Source organism: Anomaloglossus baeobatrachus, chromosome 7, assembly GCF_048569485.1.
Source record: "Anomaloglossus baeobatrachus isolate aAnoBae1 chromosome 7, aAnoBae1.hap1, whole genome shotgun sequence".
Taxonomy (NCBI): Eukaryota; Metazoa; Chordata; class Amphibia; order Anura; family Aromobatidae; genus Anomaloglossus; species Anomaloglossus baeobatrachus.
This window is the reverse complement of record NC_134359.1, coordinates 120211285-120225671: the sequence shown is the minus strand read 5'-3', so window position 1 is coordinate 120225671 and position 14387 is coordinate 120211285. Positions and strand designations below refer to the sequence as shown.

The following is a 14387-nucleotide window of genomic DNA, read 5'->3' as shown; positions in this document are numbered from 1 at the left end:
GTAAACTGGTGCTTTTCTGCCAGAGAGGGTTGCTCCTCTGATACTGGCGGATTGAGGTCCAGTACAGAATTAATGGAAGCAATCAAGTCACTCGGAAGGATCAATGGGGCACATGGAGTTAGCCTCCGAGCCCCCTGTATAGGCATCCTCCTCATCCTGCGAGACCTCAGCCCTTGAATCAGAGCCACGGGATGAGGAGGGAGAGGGAACCCTGCGGAGCCTCTTAGACGGACGGGGTCCGTGCCCTGATGATGAATCCTCTGTGAGCTCCAGTCCTAAAGACCCCTTAGCAAGAGCATTAGAGGCACCCTGTGAAGGGGGCTGATGCATATTCATCAAAGTCCTGGACAGAAGTCCCATGGACTCAGCAAATGACTGGGAGATAGACCTAGAAAAGGACTCTACCCAGGCCGGGGGTTCAGCCACATGTGCAGGAGCAGCCTGAGAGACCACTGGAGCCGAGACCCCAGGCCGTGGCACCTCCAAGTTAGAGCAGACCTCACAATGTGGATAGGTGCTCGCTTCAGGCAGCGGAAGCTTACATGCAGCACATACAGCATAAAGCTTTGGAGCCTTGCTCCTTGTGTGAGACATGCTGCCTGAGTGGGGGGGAAACAGCTTCTATAAAGGGAATGAATCCCAGGGAGAATATAGCAGAGGTCCACAACCGGAGACCGGCTGTGGCTTACCAGACCGCTGGAAGCGGTGTTGTGTGCCCTCCAGATCCCGAAGCCCGGACCCCCAATGCACAGCACCTCAGCAGGGATGCAGAGTGCAGGACGGGCCAGAACAGAGTGAAACCTGCCCAAGAAAATGGCCGCCGGAGCGAAGAGAGGGGGCGGAACCTTGGACGTCCGTGTAGGAAGGGCGGAATCTGGAGGGCCATAGAGGCCTGCAGGGGGGGAGTCGCACACAAGCAGTGAGGAGGGTCCCTGCCCTGTGCAGGACGGCCACCGGGAGGGGCCATGCCTGTCCCTCAGCATGAGTGACATGCGAGGGCCGTTAACAGAAACTAGGCCTCCGGCGAAGCCGGGGCCTAAATTTAAGCAGCGAGGCCGACGCGCAGGCACCATCGGCGCGGTTCTCGAGCGAAAAGCCAGAGGACCGGCCGGAAATGCTAAAAAACACAGTGAACACACTCTCCCCCCACAATAAATGACAGGGACCCCCAACATATGAACGTCTCAAGGTACTTCGCTGCTGAGACGCAGGCCCAGGTCCCTGGGGGTGAGTGCTCCGGTCCAGCAGGGTCCTCAAGGGGCTGTGGCCGGAGACCGGTCTCCTGCCAGGCATGGAGACCGTGCTGGCTCCCACTTCAATCCAGAGCCCAGGAGGGATGGTGAAGGAGCACGGCATGTAAGGATCCAGCCTTGGAAATCAACCTTACAACACCACCGACACAGTGGGGTGAGAAGGGACATGCCGTGAGTCCAGATGTGGACCCACATTTCTTCAATCTTCTTCCAAAAAAAAAGGAAAAAAAATAAAAAAGGAAAAAATCATATGAGAACGCATGTGTGGATGTATGCCTCCTGAACACAAAGCGAAAAACTGGTTGTGACTGGTTCACCAGGGGGTGTATAGGCTCAGAGGGAGGAGCTACACCTTTTAGGTGTAGTACTTTGTGTGTCCTCCGAAGGCAGAAGCTATACACCCAAGGTCTGGGTCTCCCAAAGGAACGATAAAGAAATTTTATTTTCCTTCTCTAAAACCAGGGTGCGTCTTATGGTCCGGTGCGTCTTATAGTCCGAAAAATACGGTACTTTATTAAACGTCAATACAAACAGACAGAATGAATACATACAAAGTGAAATTGCATGGTGAAGACTACAAACTAGCTAAGGTGCCAGAAAATTGCCAAAATCCTAAAGGGGAGGAATTCACCTCCTATAGGGTGTGCACCTGCGCCCGAAGAAGCCCATGCAAAACACGCGTTGGGGTTACAGTGGTGCCTGTTGCCAACGGGGAACACGATAGGCGAGTGCAAAGATGTACCTTGTGCAATATGTTGCTATAACTAATTGTTTCTGAGATCAAGGTGAAGCACTGTTTGTGTGCACAACCTGTTGTGGGTGAATTCCTCCCCCTTAGGATTTTGGCAATTTTCTGGCACCTTAGCTAGTCTGCACCATGGACTTTCACTTTGTATGTATTCATGCTGGCTGTTTGTATTGATGTTTAATAAAGTACCGTATATATCTTATCTTTCCATCTTTGTGAATTCATGGCTCCATTTTTGTACAGGTATAATGTCTCCTATTTTTAGATTCCTATTAACGCAGTCAAATATAACTTTTAATACAAAGCAAACTTGGATAAAGTGCAAATGGTGCCACATACATTTTTCTACAATATAAGTCAATGGGTGATGGAGATGCTTTCTACGAGAACCATACAGATCTCGCTTCCCTGACATGTAATAACGAACATTTCACCAATATTTCACATTTGGTAGAATACATTTTGCATGTTATATTTAGCAAGGCCTAACTATTGTATAGGAGGCAAGATAAGGATTGGAGCATCATGGAGTGATGGTAAATGCACATCACTGCTTTCTCATCTATGGGACTTACAAAGATAAGGTGTCCTGGTGGTTGGAACCCTAGTGATTTCTATGGATAAATACATTTCTAAAGGCCCCGTCACACTAAGCAACATCGCTAGCAACATCGCTGCTAACGAACAACTTTTGTGACGTTGCTAGTGATGTTGCTGTGTGTGACATCCAGCAACAACCTGGCCCCTGCTGTGAGGTCGTTGGTTGTTGCTGAATGTCCTGGGCCATTTTTTAGTTGTTGCTGTCCTGCTGTGAAGCACACATCGCTGTGTGTGACAGCGAGACAGCAACAACTAAATGTGCAGGCAGCAGGAGCCGGCTTCTGCAGAGACTGGTAACCAATGTAAACATCGGGTAACCAAGAAGCCCTGTCCTTGGTTACCCGATATTTACCTTTGATACCAGCCTCAGCCGCTCTCACTGTCAGTGTCGGCTCCTGCTCTGTAAACATGTAGCTGCAGGACACATCGGGTTAATTAACCCGATGTGTGCTGTAGCTAGGAGAGCAAGGAGCCAGCGCTAAGCAGTGTGCGCTGCTCCCTGCTCTGTGCACATGCAGCTGCAGCACACATCAGGTAATTAACCCGATGTGTGCTGTAACTAGGAGAGCAAGGAGCCAGCGCTCAGTGTGCGCTGCTCCCTGCTCTCTGCACGTGTGGCTGGACACTGGTTGCTGGTGAGCTCACCAGCAACTCGTGTAGCCACGCTCCAGCGATCCCTGCCAGGTCAGGTTGCTGGTGGGATCGCTGGAGCGTCGCAGTGTGACAGCTCACCAGCAACCTCCTAGCAACTTACCAGCGATCCCTATCGTTGTTGGGATCGCTGGTAAGTTGCTTAGTGTGACTGGACCTTTAGACGACTACCTCTTAAGCGATTATTGAAAGCTGTTTCGGCTGCAGTTAGATCTTTGTATTTCGCACTTACTGAAGGTGCAGCATCCACTTATTGAAGAAGGCTTCATGTTTTTCAGTCAGATTTCGAAGATCATGAGCAAATGCTGTGGGGGACGTGTCCAGGAGCTTCTGCAATGTCTCCTATAGAATTAATACGAGATACTTCAGATCACAAAACACTGGAAAATATTTTACAACTAATTTGAAAAGGAAACAAGAGAATTTTTCACTGAGCCATGTAGCTGCTCTTTGCCAACCAGTCTTACTGTACTCCAGGGTCTGTGATACTGATAACCATCAACCATCCAACTAACCGCATTCTTAACTGAAGAGTCCACGGTGGTTTGGCAAGCACTGCGTCTCTGTAACGCTTGCAGCTGGAGTAGGGAGAGCGAGTGGACCCACTGGACCACAGGGGGGAGCCGAGTATACATTCTAGTGGAGGGGCTTAACTAAGTGCCTACTGCAAGGTGGATGCCAGGTACCGCTCCCAGGGCAGTGACAATAGCAGCTGATCCCCAGGGCAGGTGACGGACTCAGGTAAGGGTACAAGTATCAGCAAGATGACTGAAGCAGACAGGCAGGTGGGTATGGAGAGATATGGTTGGCATGGCAGGGACAGATATGCGAAGGGAGGAACAGGTGATGGACACAGGGATAACGGGATAGGAGCACGAGAACATGACAACTAGCTAGCAGACTGGTACACTTACTAACTAAGGTTGTTGCGTAGGCACCTCCCCAAATGGGAGGGTGCCTTAAATACATAGTGCCTCTCAGCCGTAGGCTGAGAAACATTTCCTGGAAATAGCATACTGGCCCTTTAAGAAGAGCGCCAGGGCGTGTGTTCTAGACGCATTCCCAGGGATCCTGTGCTGCATGAACAGGCCCCAGGGGGAGAGGGAGGCAGACGAGCACATGGGCGGCCACGGAGCTGTGGTGAAGGACACGACCTGGCAGCGCGGTAAGTCTGTGTCCATGTACGGACACCGACACTACAATCTCTTATTGAGATTTATTTTGAAGGTACAATTTTCATTAGAATATAAAACAAAATAAAATCCGTTTTTTTGTAATTTTCTGCTAGTATAACTCTGTTTACACAAGTGTGACGCATTTGGCTCTATTATAGGGATCTAATAAAGCAATATATCTTAGATTAAAAAAAAAAACAACAAAAAAAACAAACCTAAGTAACGTTTCAAGGCGGACCAAGTGGTGTGATGATTTAAAGTTTTATATATGAATTTTCATATAAAATCTATTAAAAATTTAAAGGGAATCTGTCAGCAGGATTTTGCTACCTTATGTGAGAGCAGCATGATGTAGGCAAAGAGATCCTGAATCCAACAATTTATCACTTAGATTACTGGATGCAGCAGTTCTGACAATCATAATTTTAGATTTAGCCGTGCAGCGTAGCTGAGAAAGTTGCCCCCCCACCCCTATCAGGCTCTCTATAGGGATTGTACACTGCTCAAAAAAATAAAGGGAACACTAAAATACCACATCCTGTATCCCAATTAATGAAATATTCCAGTTGCAAATCTTTATTCATTAATAGCAGAATGCGTTAAGAAAAATCAAACATAAAAATGATCACTGTAAATCATAATTAATATCCCATGGAGGGCTGGATTTGGAATGATACTCAAAATTAAGGTGTAAAACCAAATTACAGGCTGATCCAACTTCAGTGGAAATGCCTCAAGACAAGGAAATGAGGCTCAGTTGTGTGTGTGGCCTCCACGTGCCTGTAAGACCTCCCTACAATACCACGGCATGCTCCTGATGAGGTGGTGGATGTTCTGCTGTGGGATCTCCTAACAGACCTGGATTAAGGCATCAGTCAATGCCTAGACCAGGGGTCTCAAACACGCGGCCCGCGGGCCGCATGCGGCCCCTGAGGCTGTTTGTTGCGGCCCGCAGACCCCGTGACAATCGCGGCTCTATGCTGAGGGTCGGCGCCGGCAGGAACTTGCATTTGAATCCATCTGCGGTGCCGCGCAAGGAGCTGTCAGTTCTATCCCAGTTGCTGCTGCTGTCTGCCAATCAGATGCAAGGAGGTGACGTCATACAGCGACGTCACTTCCTTGCATCTGATTGGTAGGCAGCAGCCATTGGTCCAGACACAGCTCCTCTGCGCTGCACCGCAAATGGATTCAAATGCAGTGAAGTTTCTGCCGGCGCCGACCCTCAGCACAGAGCCGCGATCATCACGGGCCGCGACAAGCAGGTAAGGTACGTGCTCAAGATCAGGACCCGCTGCGTGCTGGACACAGCGCGTCCTGATCGGCGGGGCCGCAAGTCTGCTCCTTAGGAGACCGCAGCTGCCCGTGCCTGCGATCAGGGGTTCGGGCCGCTGCGGTCTCCTCGCTGTGCTCTGCCTAGGGAGGACGCTTCAGACGCCGCAGCATAAATTCACATGCTGCGGCCTCTGGAAGCCACACCGCAGTTCCGTTTTCACTGCGGGCCGTACACGCACAGTGGGCATGGGATTTTTAGAAATCCCATGCCCACTGTGCTTTTACCATACATAGCAGGGTTTTGGACGCAGCTGAAGCATGCTGCATCCAAAACTCTGCAAGTACTGATCGTGGGCACACAGGGAACGGAGGAAAGGTGAGGAGAATTTTTTTTTTGTTTGCGTATTACTAAAGGATGGGCAGAATACTACAAGGGTGGGCTGAATACTACAGGGATGGGCTGAATACTACAGGGATGGGCTGAATACTACAGGGATGGGCTGAATACTACAGGGATGGGCTGAATACTACAGGGATGGGCTGAATACTACAGGGCTGGGCTGAATACTACAGGGCTGGGCACAATACTACAGGGCTGGGCTGAATACTACAGGGCTGGGCACAATACTACAGGGCTGGGCACAATACTACAGGGCTGGGCACAATACTACAGGGCTGGGCACAATACTACAGGGATGGGCACAATACTACAGGGATGGGCACAATACTACAGGGATGGCCACAATACTACAGGGATGGCCACAATACTACAGGGATGGCCACAATACTACAGGGATGGCCACAATACTACAGGGATGGCCACAATACTACAGGGATGGCCACAATACTACAGGGATGGCCACAATACTACAGGGATGGCCACAATACTACAGGGATGGCCACAATACTACAGGGATGGCCACAATACTACAGGGATGGCCACAATACTACAGGGATGGCCACAATACTACAGGGATGGCCACAATACTACAGGGATGGCCACAATACTACAGGGATGGCCACAATACTACAGGGATGGCCACAATACTACAGGGATGGCCACAATACTACAGGGATGGCCACAATACTACAGGGATGGCCACAATACTACAGGGATGGCCACAATACTACAGGGATGGGCACAATACTACAGGGATGGGCACAATACTACAGGGATGGGCACAATACTACAGGGATGGCCACAATACTACAGGGATGGCCACAATACTACAGGGATGGCCACAATACTACAGGGATGGCCACAATACTACAGGGATGGCCACAATACTACAGGGATGGCCACAATACTACAGGGATGGCCACAATACTACAGGGATGGCCACAATACTACAGGGATGGCCACAATACTACAGGGATGGCCACAATACTACAGGGATGGCCACAATACTACAGGGATGGCCACAATACTACAGGGATGGCCACAATACTACAGGGATGGCCACAATACTACAGGGATGGCCACAATACTACAGGGATGGCCACAATACTACAGGGATGGCCACAATACTACAGGGATGGCCACAATACTACAGGGATGGCCACAATACTACAGGGATGGCCACAATACTACAGGGATGGCCACAATACTACAGGGATGGCCACAATACTACAGGGATGGCCACAATACTACAGGGATGGCCACAATACTACAGGGATGGCCACAATACTACAGGGATGGCCACAATACTACAGGGATGGCCACAATACTACAGGGATGGCCACAATACTACAGGGATGGCCACAATACTACAGGGATGGCCACAATACTACAGGGATGGCCACAATACTACAGGGATGGCCACAATACTACAGGGATGGCCACAATACTACAGGGATGGCCACAATACTACAGGGATGGCCACAATACTACAGGGATGGCCACAATACTACAGGGATGGCCACAATACTACGGGAATTGGCAGAATACTACAGAGCACAATACTACAAGGATGAGCACAATACTACAAGGATTGGAACAATATTACTGGGCACAATACTACAGGGCACAAGGATGGGCACTATACTACTGGGCACAATACCACAAGGATGAGCACCTTACTACAGGGCACACGGATGGGCACATTACTACAAGATTTTGGCTAAGATTACTATATGATGCTGCTAATTGTAAAACAATTACAAGAAGGTGATAAAATGTAAAAAAAAAAAAATCCTAAAGCATGACTTTTTATTTACATTAAAAATGCTTTTCTGTATATAAACTTAACAAAAAAAGTACACGTTTGTTATAATAAACAAGCGAAAAATGTTTACAAAAGTGATCCAAGATGTATAGAAAAAAAACATGGATTCATTAAAAATGTTCACTTTGTCCTGCAAATAATGCGGCCCCCCTCATTTTTTTTTTTCTATATGCGGCCCATACACCCAGCTGAGTTTGAGACCCCTGGCCTAGACAGTCTGTGGTGCAACGTGGCGTTGATGGATACACATGATGTCTCAGATGTGCTCGATTGTATTCAGGTCTGGGGAGCGGGCAGGCCAGTCCATAGCATCAATGCCTTCATCATGCAGGAACTGCTGACACACTTGAGCCTCATGAGGCCTAGCATTGTCATGCACCAGAAGCAAAACCGGGTCCACTGCACCTGCATATGGCCTGACAGTGGGTTTGAGGATCTCATCCCAGTATCTAATGGCAGTAAGGGTACCTCTGGCTAGCACATGGAGGGCTGTGTGGCCCTCCAAAGAAATGCCTTCCCACAGCATTACTGACCCATTGCCAAACTTGTAATGCTAGATGATGGAGGCAGCAGAATGTTCTCCATGGTGTCTCCAGGCTGTCACATGTGCTCACTGAGAACACGCTCTCATCCGTGAAGAGCACAGGGCGCCAATGTAGAATCTGCCAATAACCTTGCATGGTGTTGGGCTGTAAGCTGAACACCCATTTGTGGACGTCGGGCCCTCACACCATCCTCATGGAGTCAGTTCCTGACAGTTTGAGCAGACAGATGGATATTAGTGGCTGCTGGAGGTAATGTTGCAGGGCTCTGGCACTGCTCTCCTGTTCCTCCTTGCACAAAGGAGGGGTAGAGGCCCTGCTGTTGGGATGTTGTCCTCCTATGGCCCCCTCCACGTCTCCTGGTGTACTGGCCTGTCTCCTGGTATCTGCTCCATCCTCTGGACACTGTGCTGACAGACACCGCTAACCTTCTCGTCACAGCTTGTATTGATGTGCCATCCTGGATGAGCTGCACAATCTGAGCAACTTCTGTGGGCTGTAGACACCGCCTCATGCTACCTCTAGGGGTGAGAGCAATGCCAAAATGCAAAAGTGACCAAAAAGGATGACAACAGAGAAATGACCTGTGGTCAGCACCTGCAGAACCGCTCCTTTTATAGGGGTTGACTTGCTAATTGCCTATTATTTCTACCTGTTATGTTCCATTTGCACAACAGCGGCAGAAACTGATTCACAATCCGTGCTGCTTCATACCTGGACAGGCTGATTTCACAGACGTGTGATTGATTTGGAGTTACAGTGTCTTGTTTTAGGGTTCCCTTTATTTTTTTGAGCAGTGTATATTGATAGTTAAGTGTCAGAGGAGGGGGCGTACCGGACTGCGTGAGTGTGACATTATAGTCCGAGTAATGATAAGGGTCCTGCTACTTAAACAAGCATAGCAAATCGTATTGGCTGTCAGAAAAGGCACAGACCTGTAAGGAATTTGTTCAGAAAGTTAATTTTAGATATTTTTTCCATATAAAATAATATCCTAAGATGGGTAGAAGGTACAATATGAAGAGATATCGAGTAAGTGGCCGGACATCCCAGGATTAGCATCAGTTGAACTACTGAAAGACAGGTTTGTTTGAGTTATAAGATCTATAGGAGACCTAATGGATGCTGATATATAAGAACAATGGATCATTATGAAGGAAAGGAGAGTAAGGAGATGCAACTAGGTGAGACTGTCGACCGAGGAGGGGGGGGGGGTTGGGATGTTTGTGTGAGGCAAATCCTTGCACAGTGTTTTTCTATGTTTGTAATGTAAATGTTTCAAACACAATAAAAATGTATCTAATTAAAAAACAAAACATAGCAAATAAACAACAGATCGGACCTTGAAAAGACAGGCATCCCTGAATTCTCTGTTTTAACCCTTGCAGCATGCAAAAACCTGCTGATAGGTTCCCTTTAACCCCTTAACGACTGCGGGCAGTAATATTACGTCCTAGCAGTCAAAGTGTTACTGCCCGCGGTCTGCTGCTGGCAGCATGCCGCGATCAGCGCACATCTCAGCTGATTTTCACAGCTGAGATGTGTGCCTGCTAGGCACGAGCAGAATAGTTATCTGCTCGTGCCGTTTAACCCCTTAAATGGTGCTGTCAATATGTGACAGTGCCATTATAACGGCATCGGCGGTAAACATTTACTTACAGGACGATGTGATCACGTGACTTCCCATGGTTGTCAGGGTAGCACAGGGTCATGTGGGGAATCTTGTAGTAGAGAAGAATTAATTTCAGTTTCACTCGGCCCGGAGCCGAGTTAAGCAGAAAGTGAGCATATCTGCTGTTTACAGCTGTGTAGCTGTGATCAGCAGATAGCGATCAGCAATTCGATTGCTCTGCCCTATAGCCCCCCAGGGGAACTAGAAAAATAAAAAAAAAGTATAAAAAAAAAGTATAAAAAAGTTTTTAAAAAAAAAAAACCAAAAAACCTAAAAAGTTCAAATCACCCCCCTTTCGCCCGATTGAAAATTAAAGGGTTAAAAAAAATATACACACATTTGGTATCGCCGCGTTCAGAAAGGTCCGGGCTATCAAAAAATAAAATCAATTAATAAACGGCGTAGCGGCAAAAAATTTCAAACGCCAAAATTAGGTTTTTTTGTCGCCACAACTTTTGCGCAAAATGCAATAACAGGCGATCAAAACGTAGCATCTGCGCAAAAATGGTACAGTTAAAAACGTCAGCTCGAGACGCAAAAAATAAGCCATCACTGACTCATAGATCCCGAAAAATGAGAAAGCTACGGGTCACGGAATATGGCGTAAAACATGGGCCACTTTTTCAGACAACTTCCGGGGTTTTTTTTAACCTCTTATATATAAAAGTAAACCTATACATGTTTGGTGTCTACAAACTCGCACTGACCTGAGGCATCACACCCACACATCGGTTTTACCATATAGTGAACACAGTGAATAAAATATCTCAAAAACAATAGTGCTATCGCACTTTTTTTTGCAATTTTTCTGCATTTGGAATTTTTTTGCCGTTTTCCAGTACACTATATGGTAAAACTTATGGTTCCATTTAAAAGTACAGCTCGTTCTACAAAAATGAGCCCTCACATTACCATATTGACTGAAAAATAAAAAAGTTACATCTCAGAAGAAGAATGGCGAAAAAAAAAACCCCGGAAAGCGAAAAATCGGCCGGTCGTGAAGGGGTTAAATGAATAGAGTAGAGATAGGCAAAAAATAAATTAAAATCACATAACGTTTGGGGAAAACTGTATAGGCCTTGACTTGGCATATACATTAACCTTTGATGAGCTTTGGTGTCTTATAAGCAGTATATGCACTAAACCTAATGGTACCAACCATAAGATCACGGTGATGAATTTTCCAGCGGTCACCGGATTCATGGCAAATATCTCAGGCATTTTGTAATCCTCTATTTTTGGAAATCGCTGCATAATTGCCTGCTCATTACCTGGTCTAACTTTGGTGTTTGTAACTTCTGCAATGTTCTGTCTGAAGTCAGGACCTTAGAGCTGCTGTGGGCTTCGAAGTACTCTTCTACCAAGTTGCTCTGTAAACAAAAAGGCATACAAAGAACTGCAATCAATTTTGCTAAACATTTTTGTGCACCTTAAAAAGAAACTAAAAAGGAACAGCCCCACCCAAAACCATTTGTCATCTAGTGGGAGGAGTGCTCTCACCTTCTGCTTTCCTCTTTTGGTTGGTGTTTTCCCAGGGGTCTGAGATAGTTTACTTGGTGTTTTAGCAGTTGCTGGCCTCTCATCCACGTCTTCATCAGAGTTGGAGGCAGAGTAGTCACTTTCACTATCAGATGGTAGATCCGGAGCTGCGGGTACAATACAAGAATCTTTTACTAGATACATTTGTAGTTTCATAAAGACAAAGAAGGGAATTTTGTTTACTTACCGTAAATTCCTTTTCTTCTAGCTCCAATTGGGAGACCCAGACAATTGGGTGTATAGCTATTGCCTCTGGAGGCCACACAAAGTATTACACTTAAAAGTGTAAGGCCCCTCCCCTTCTGGCTATACACCCCCAGTGGGATCACTGGCTCACCAGTTTTAGTGCCAAAGCAAGAAGGAGGAAAGCCAATAACTGGTTTAAAGACCAATTCAATCCGAGGAAACATCGGAGAACTGAACCCTACCACATGAACAACATGTGTACCCGAAAAAACAGAAAAACCCCGAGAAAACAGGGCGGGTGCTGGGTCTCCCAATTGGAGCTAGAAGAAAAGGAATTTACGGTAAGTAAACAAAATTCCCTTCTTCTTTGTCGCTCCATTGGGAGACCCAGACAATTGGGATGTCCAAAAGCAATCCCTGGGTGGGTAAAAGAATACCTCATGATAGGGCCGTCAAACGGCCCTCTCCTACAGGTGGCCAACCGCCGCCTGAATGACTTATCTACCTAGGCTGGCGTCTGCCGAAGCGTAGGTATGCATCTGATAATGCTTGGTAAAAGTAAGTAGACTCGACCAGGTGGGTGCCTGACACACCTGCTGAGCCGTAGCCTGGTGCCGTAATGCCCAGGATGCACCCACGGCTCTGGTAGAATGGGCCTTCGGCCTTGAGAGAACCAGAAGCCCAGTAGAACTGTAGGTTTCAAGAATTGGTTCCTCGAGCCCCCGAGCAAGGGTGGATCTGGAAGCTTGCGACTGTTTACGCCGACCAGCGACAAGGACAAAGAGTGCATCCGGGTGGCGCAGGAGCGCCATGCGGGAAGTAGAACCTGAGTGCTCTCACCAGAACCAACAGATGCAAATCTTTCTGAAATTGATGGACTGGACGAGGACACAAAGAAGGTGAGGTGATATCCTGATTGATATGAAAATGGGATACCACCTTAGGGAGAAATTCCGGAACCGGACGCAGAACTACCCTGTCCTGGTGAAGGACCAGGAAGGGAGTTTGTATGAGAGCGTTGCTAGCTCGGAAACTCTCCTAAGAGACGAGACCGTTACTAGAAGGCCACTTCCCGTGAAAAACGGGAAGGGAGACATCCTTCAAAGGCTCGAAAGGCGGCATCTGGAGAGCAATTAGAACCTTGTTCAGATCTCAGGGCTCTAACGGCCGCTTGTACGGAGTGCTGAGAAGACAAACTCCCCGTAGGAACGTGCGTACCTGAGGAAGTCGTCGTTTCTGAAAAAATACAGATAGCGCTGAGACTTGTCCCTAAAGGGAACTGAGCGACAACCCATTTTCCTACCTAGATTGCAGGAAGGAAGGAAACATAGACGATGCAACCGGCCAGGGAGAAACACCCTGCGCCGAGCACCGAGATAAGAACATCTTCCACGTCCTGTGGTCAATCTTGGCGGACGTTGGTATGCTAGCCTGTCTCATGGTGGCAACCACGTCCTGAGGTAATCCTGACGACACTAGGTTCCAGGACTCAATGCCACACCATCCGGTTGAGGGCCGTAGAATTCAAATGGAAGAATGGCCCTTGAGACAGCCAGTCTGATTGGTCTGGTAGTGCCCCCGGTTAGCCTACCGTGAGGCACCACAGAACCGAGTACCACAACATCCTCGGCCAATTTGTAGCGACGAGGATGGCGCGGCCGCAGTCGGTCTTGATCTAGCGCAGTACTCTGGGCAACAATGCCAGAGGTGGCACCTAAGGTAGCTGGAACTGCGACCAATGCTGAACTAAGGCGTTTGCCGCCAGAGCTCGATGATTGTGAAACCGTGCCATGAAGCTGGCACATTGTTGTTGTGCCGTGACGCCATTAGATCGACGTCCGGCCTCTGTCAGCGGCGCCAGATCTCCTGAAACCCGTCCGGGTGAGGAGACCATACTCTTTCGGCCACACCTCAGCGACTTAGGAAGTCAGCTTCCTAGTTTCCACACTTGGGATGTGAATTGTGGATATGGTGGATGCCGTGTCTTCCACCCACATCAGAACCTGCCGGACTTCCTGGAAGGCTTGCCGGTTGCGCGTTCTGCCTTGGTGGTTGATGTATGCCACCGCTGTGGAGCTGTCCGACTGAAGTCGGATATGCTTGCTTTCCAGCCGCTGTTGGAAGGATTGTAGGGCAAGATACACTGCTCTGTGTTCAAGAACATTGATCTGAAGAGTGGACTCTTGCTGAGTCCACGTACCCTGAGCGCTGTAGTGGAGAAAAACTGCTCCCCACCCTGATAGACTCGCGTCTGTCGTAACTATCGCCCAGGACGGGGATAGGAAGGACCTTCTTTTTGACGAAGAGGTGAGAAGAAGCCACCACCGTAGAGATTCCTTGGCCGCCTGAGAAAGAACGACGACTCTGTTGAGGGACGTCGACTCCTCGTCCCATTGGCGGAGAATGTCCCATTGTAGTGGACGCAGTAAAACTGCGCGAAAGGAACTGCCTCCATTGCTACCATCTTACGTAGGAAGTGCATGAGGCGTCTCAATGTGTGCGACTGGTTCTTAAAGAAGAGCTT

At 48.1% G+C, this 14387-nt stretch overlaps 1 protein-coding gene across 2 annotated transcripts in view; it reads right to left on the bottom strand.

The window, feature by feature from the left end:
• ORC2 (origin recognition complex subunit 2) overlaps positions 1-14387 on the bottom strand; it is a 103268-nt gene that overhangs the window by 40416 nt on the left and 48465 nt on the right. For both annotated transcript variants that reach the window (XM_075317634.1, XM_075317633.1), the window contains exons 8-10: positions 11639-11784; positions 11410-11508; positions 3485-3594 (exon numbers count right to left, since the gene is read on the bottom strand). In XM_075317634.1, the coding sequence (XP_075173749.1) occupies positions 3485-3594; positions 11410-11508; positions 11639-11784 (355 nt within the window). The remainder of the gene's footprint in view (positions 1-3484; positions 3595-11409; positions 11509-11638; positions 11785-14387) is intronic.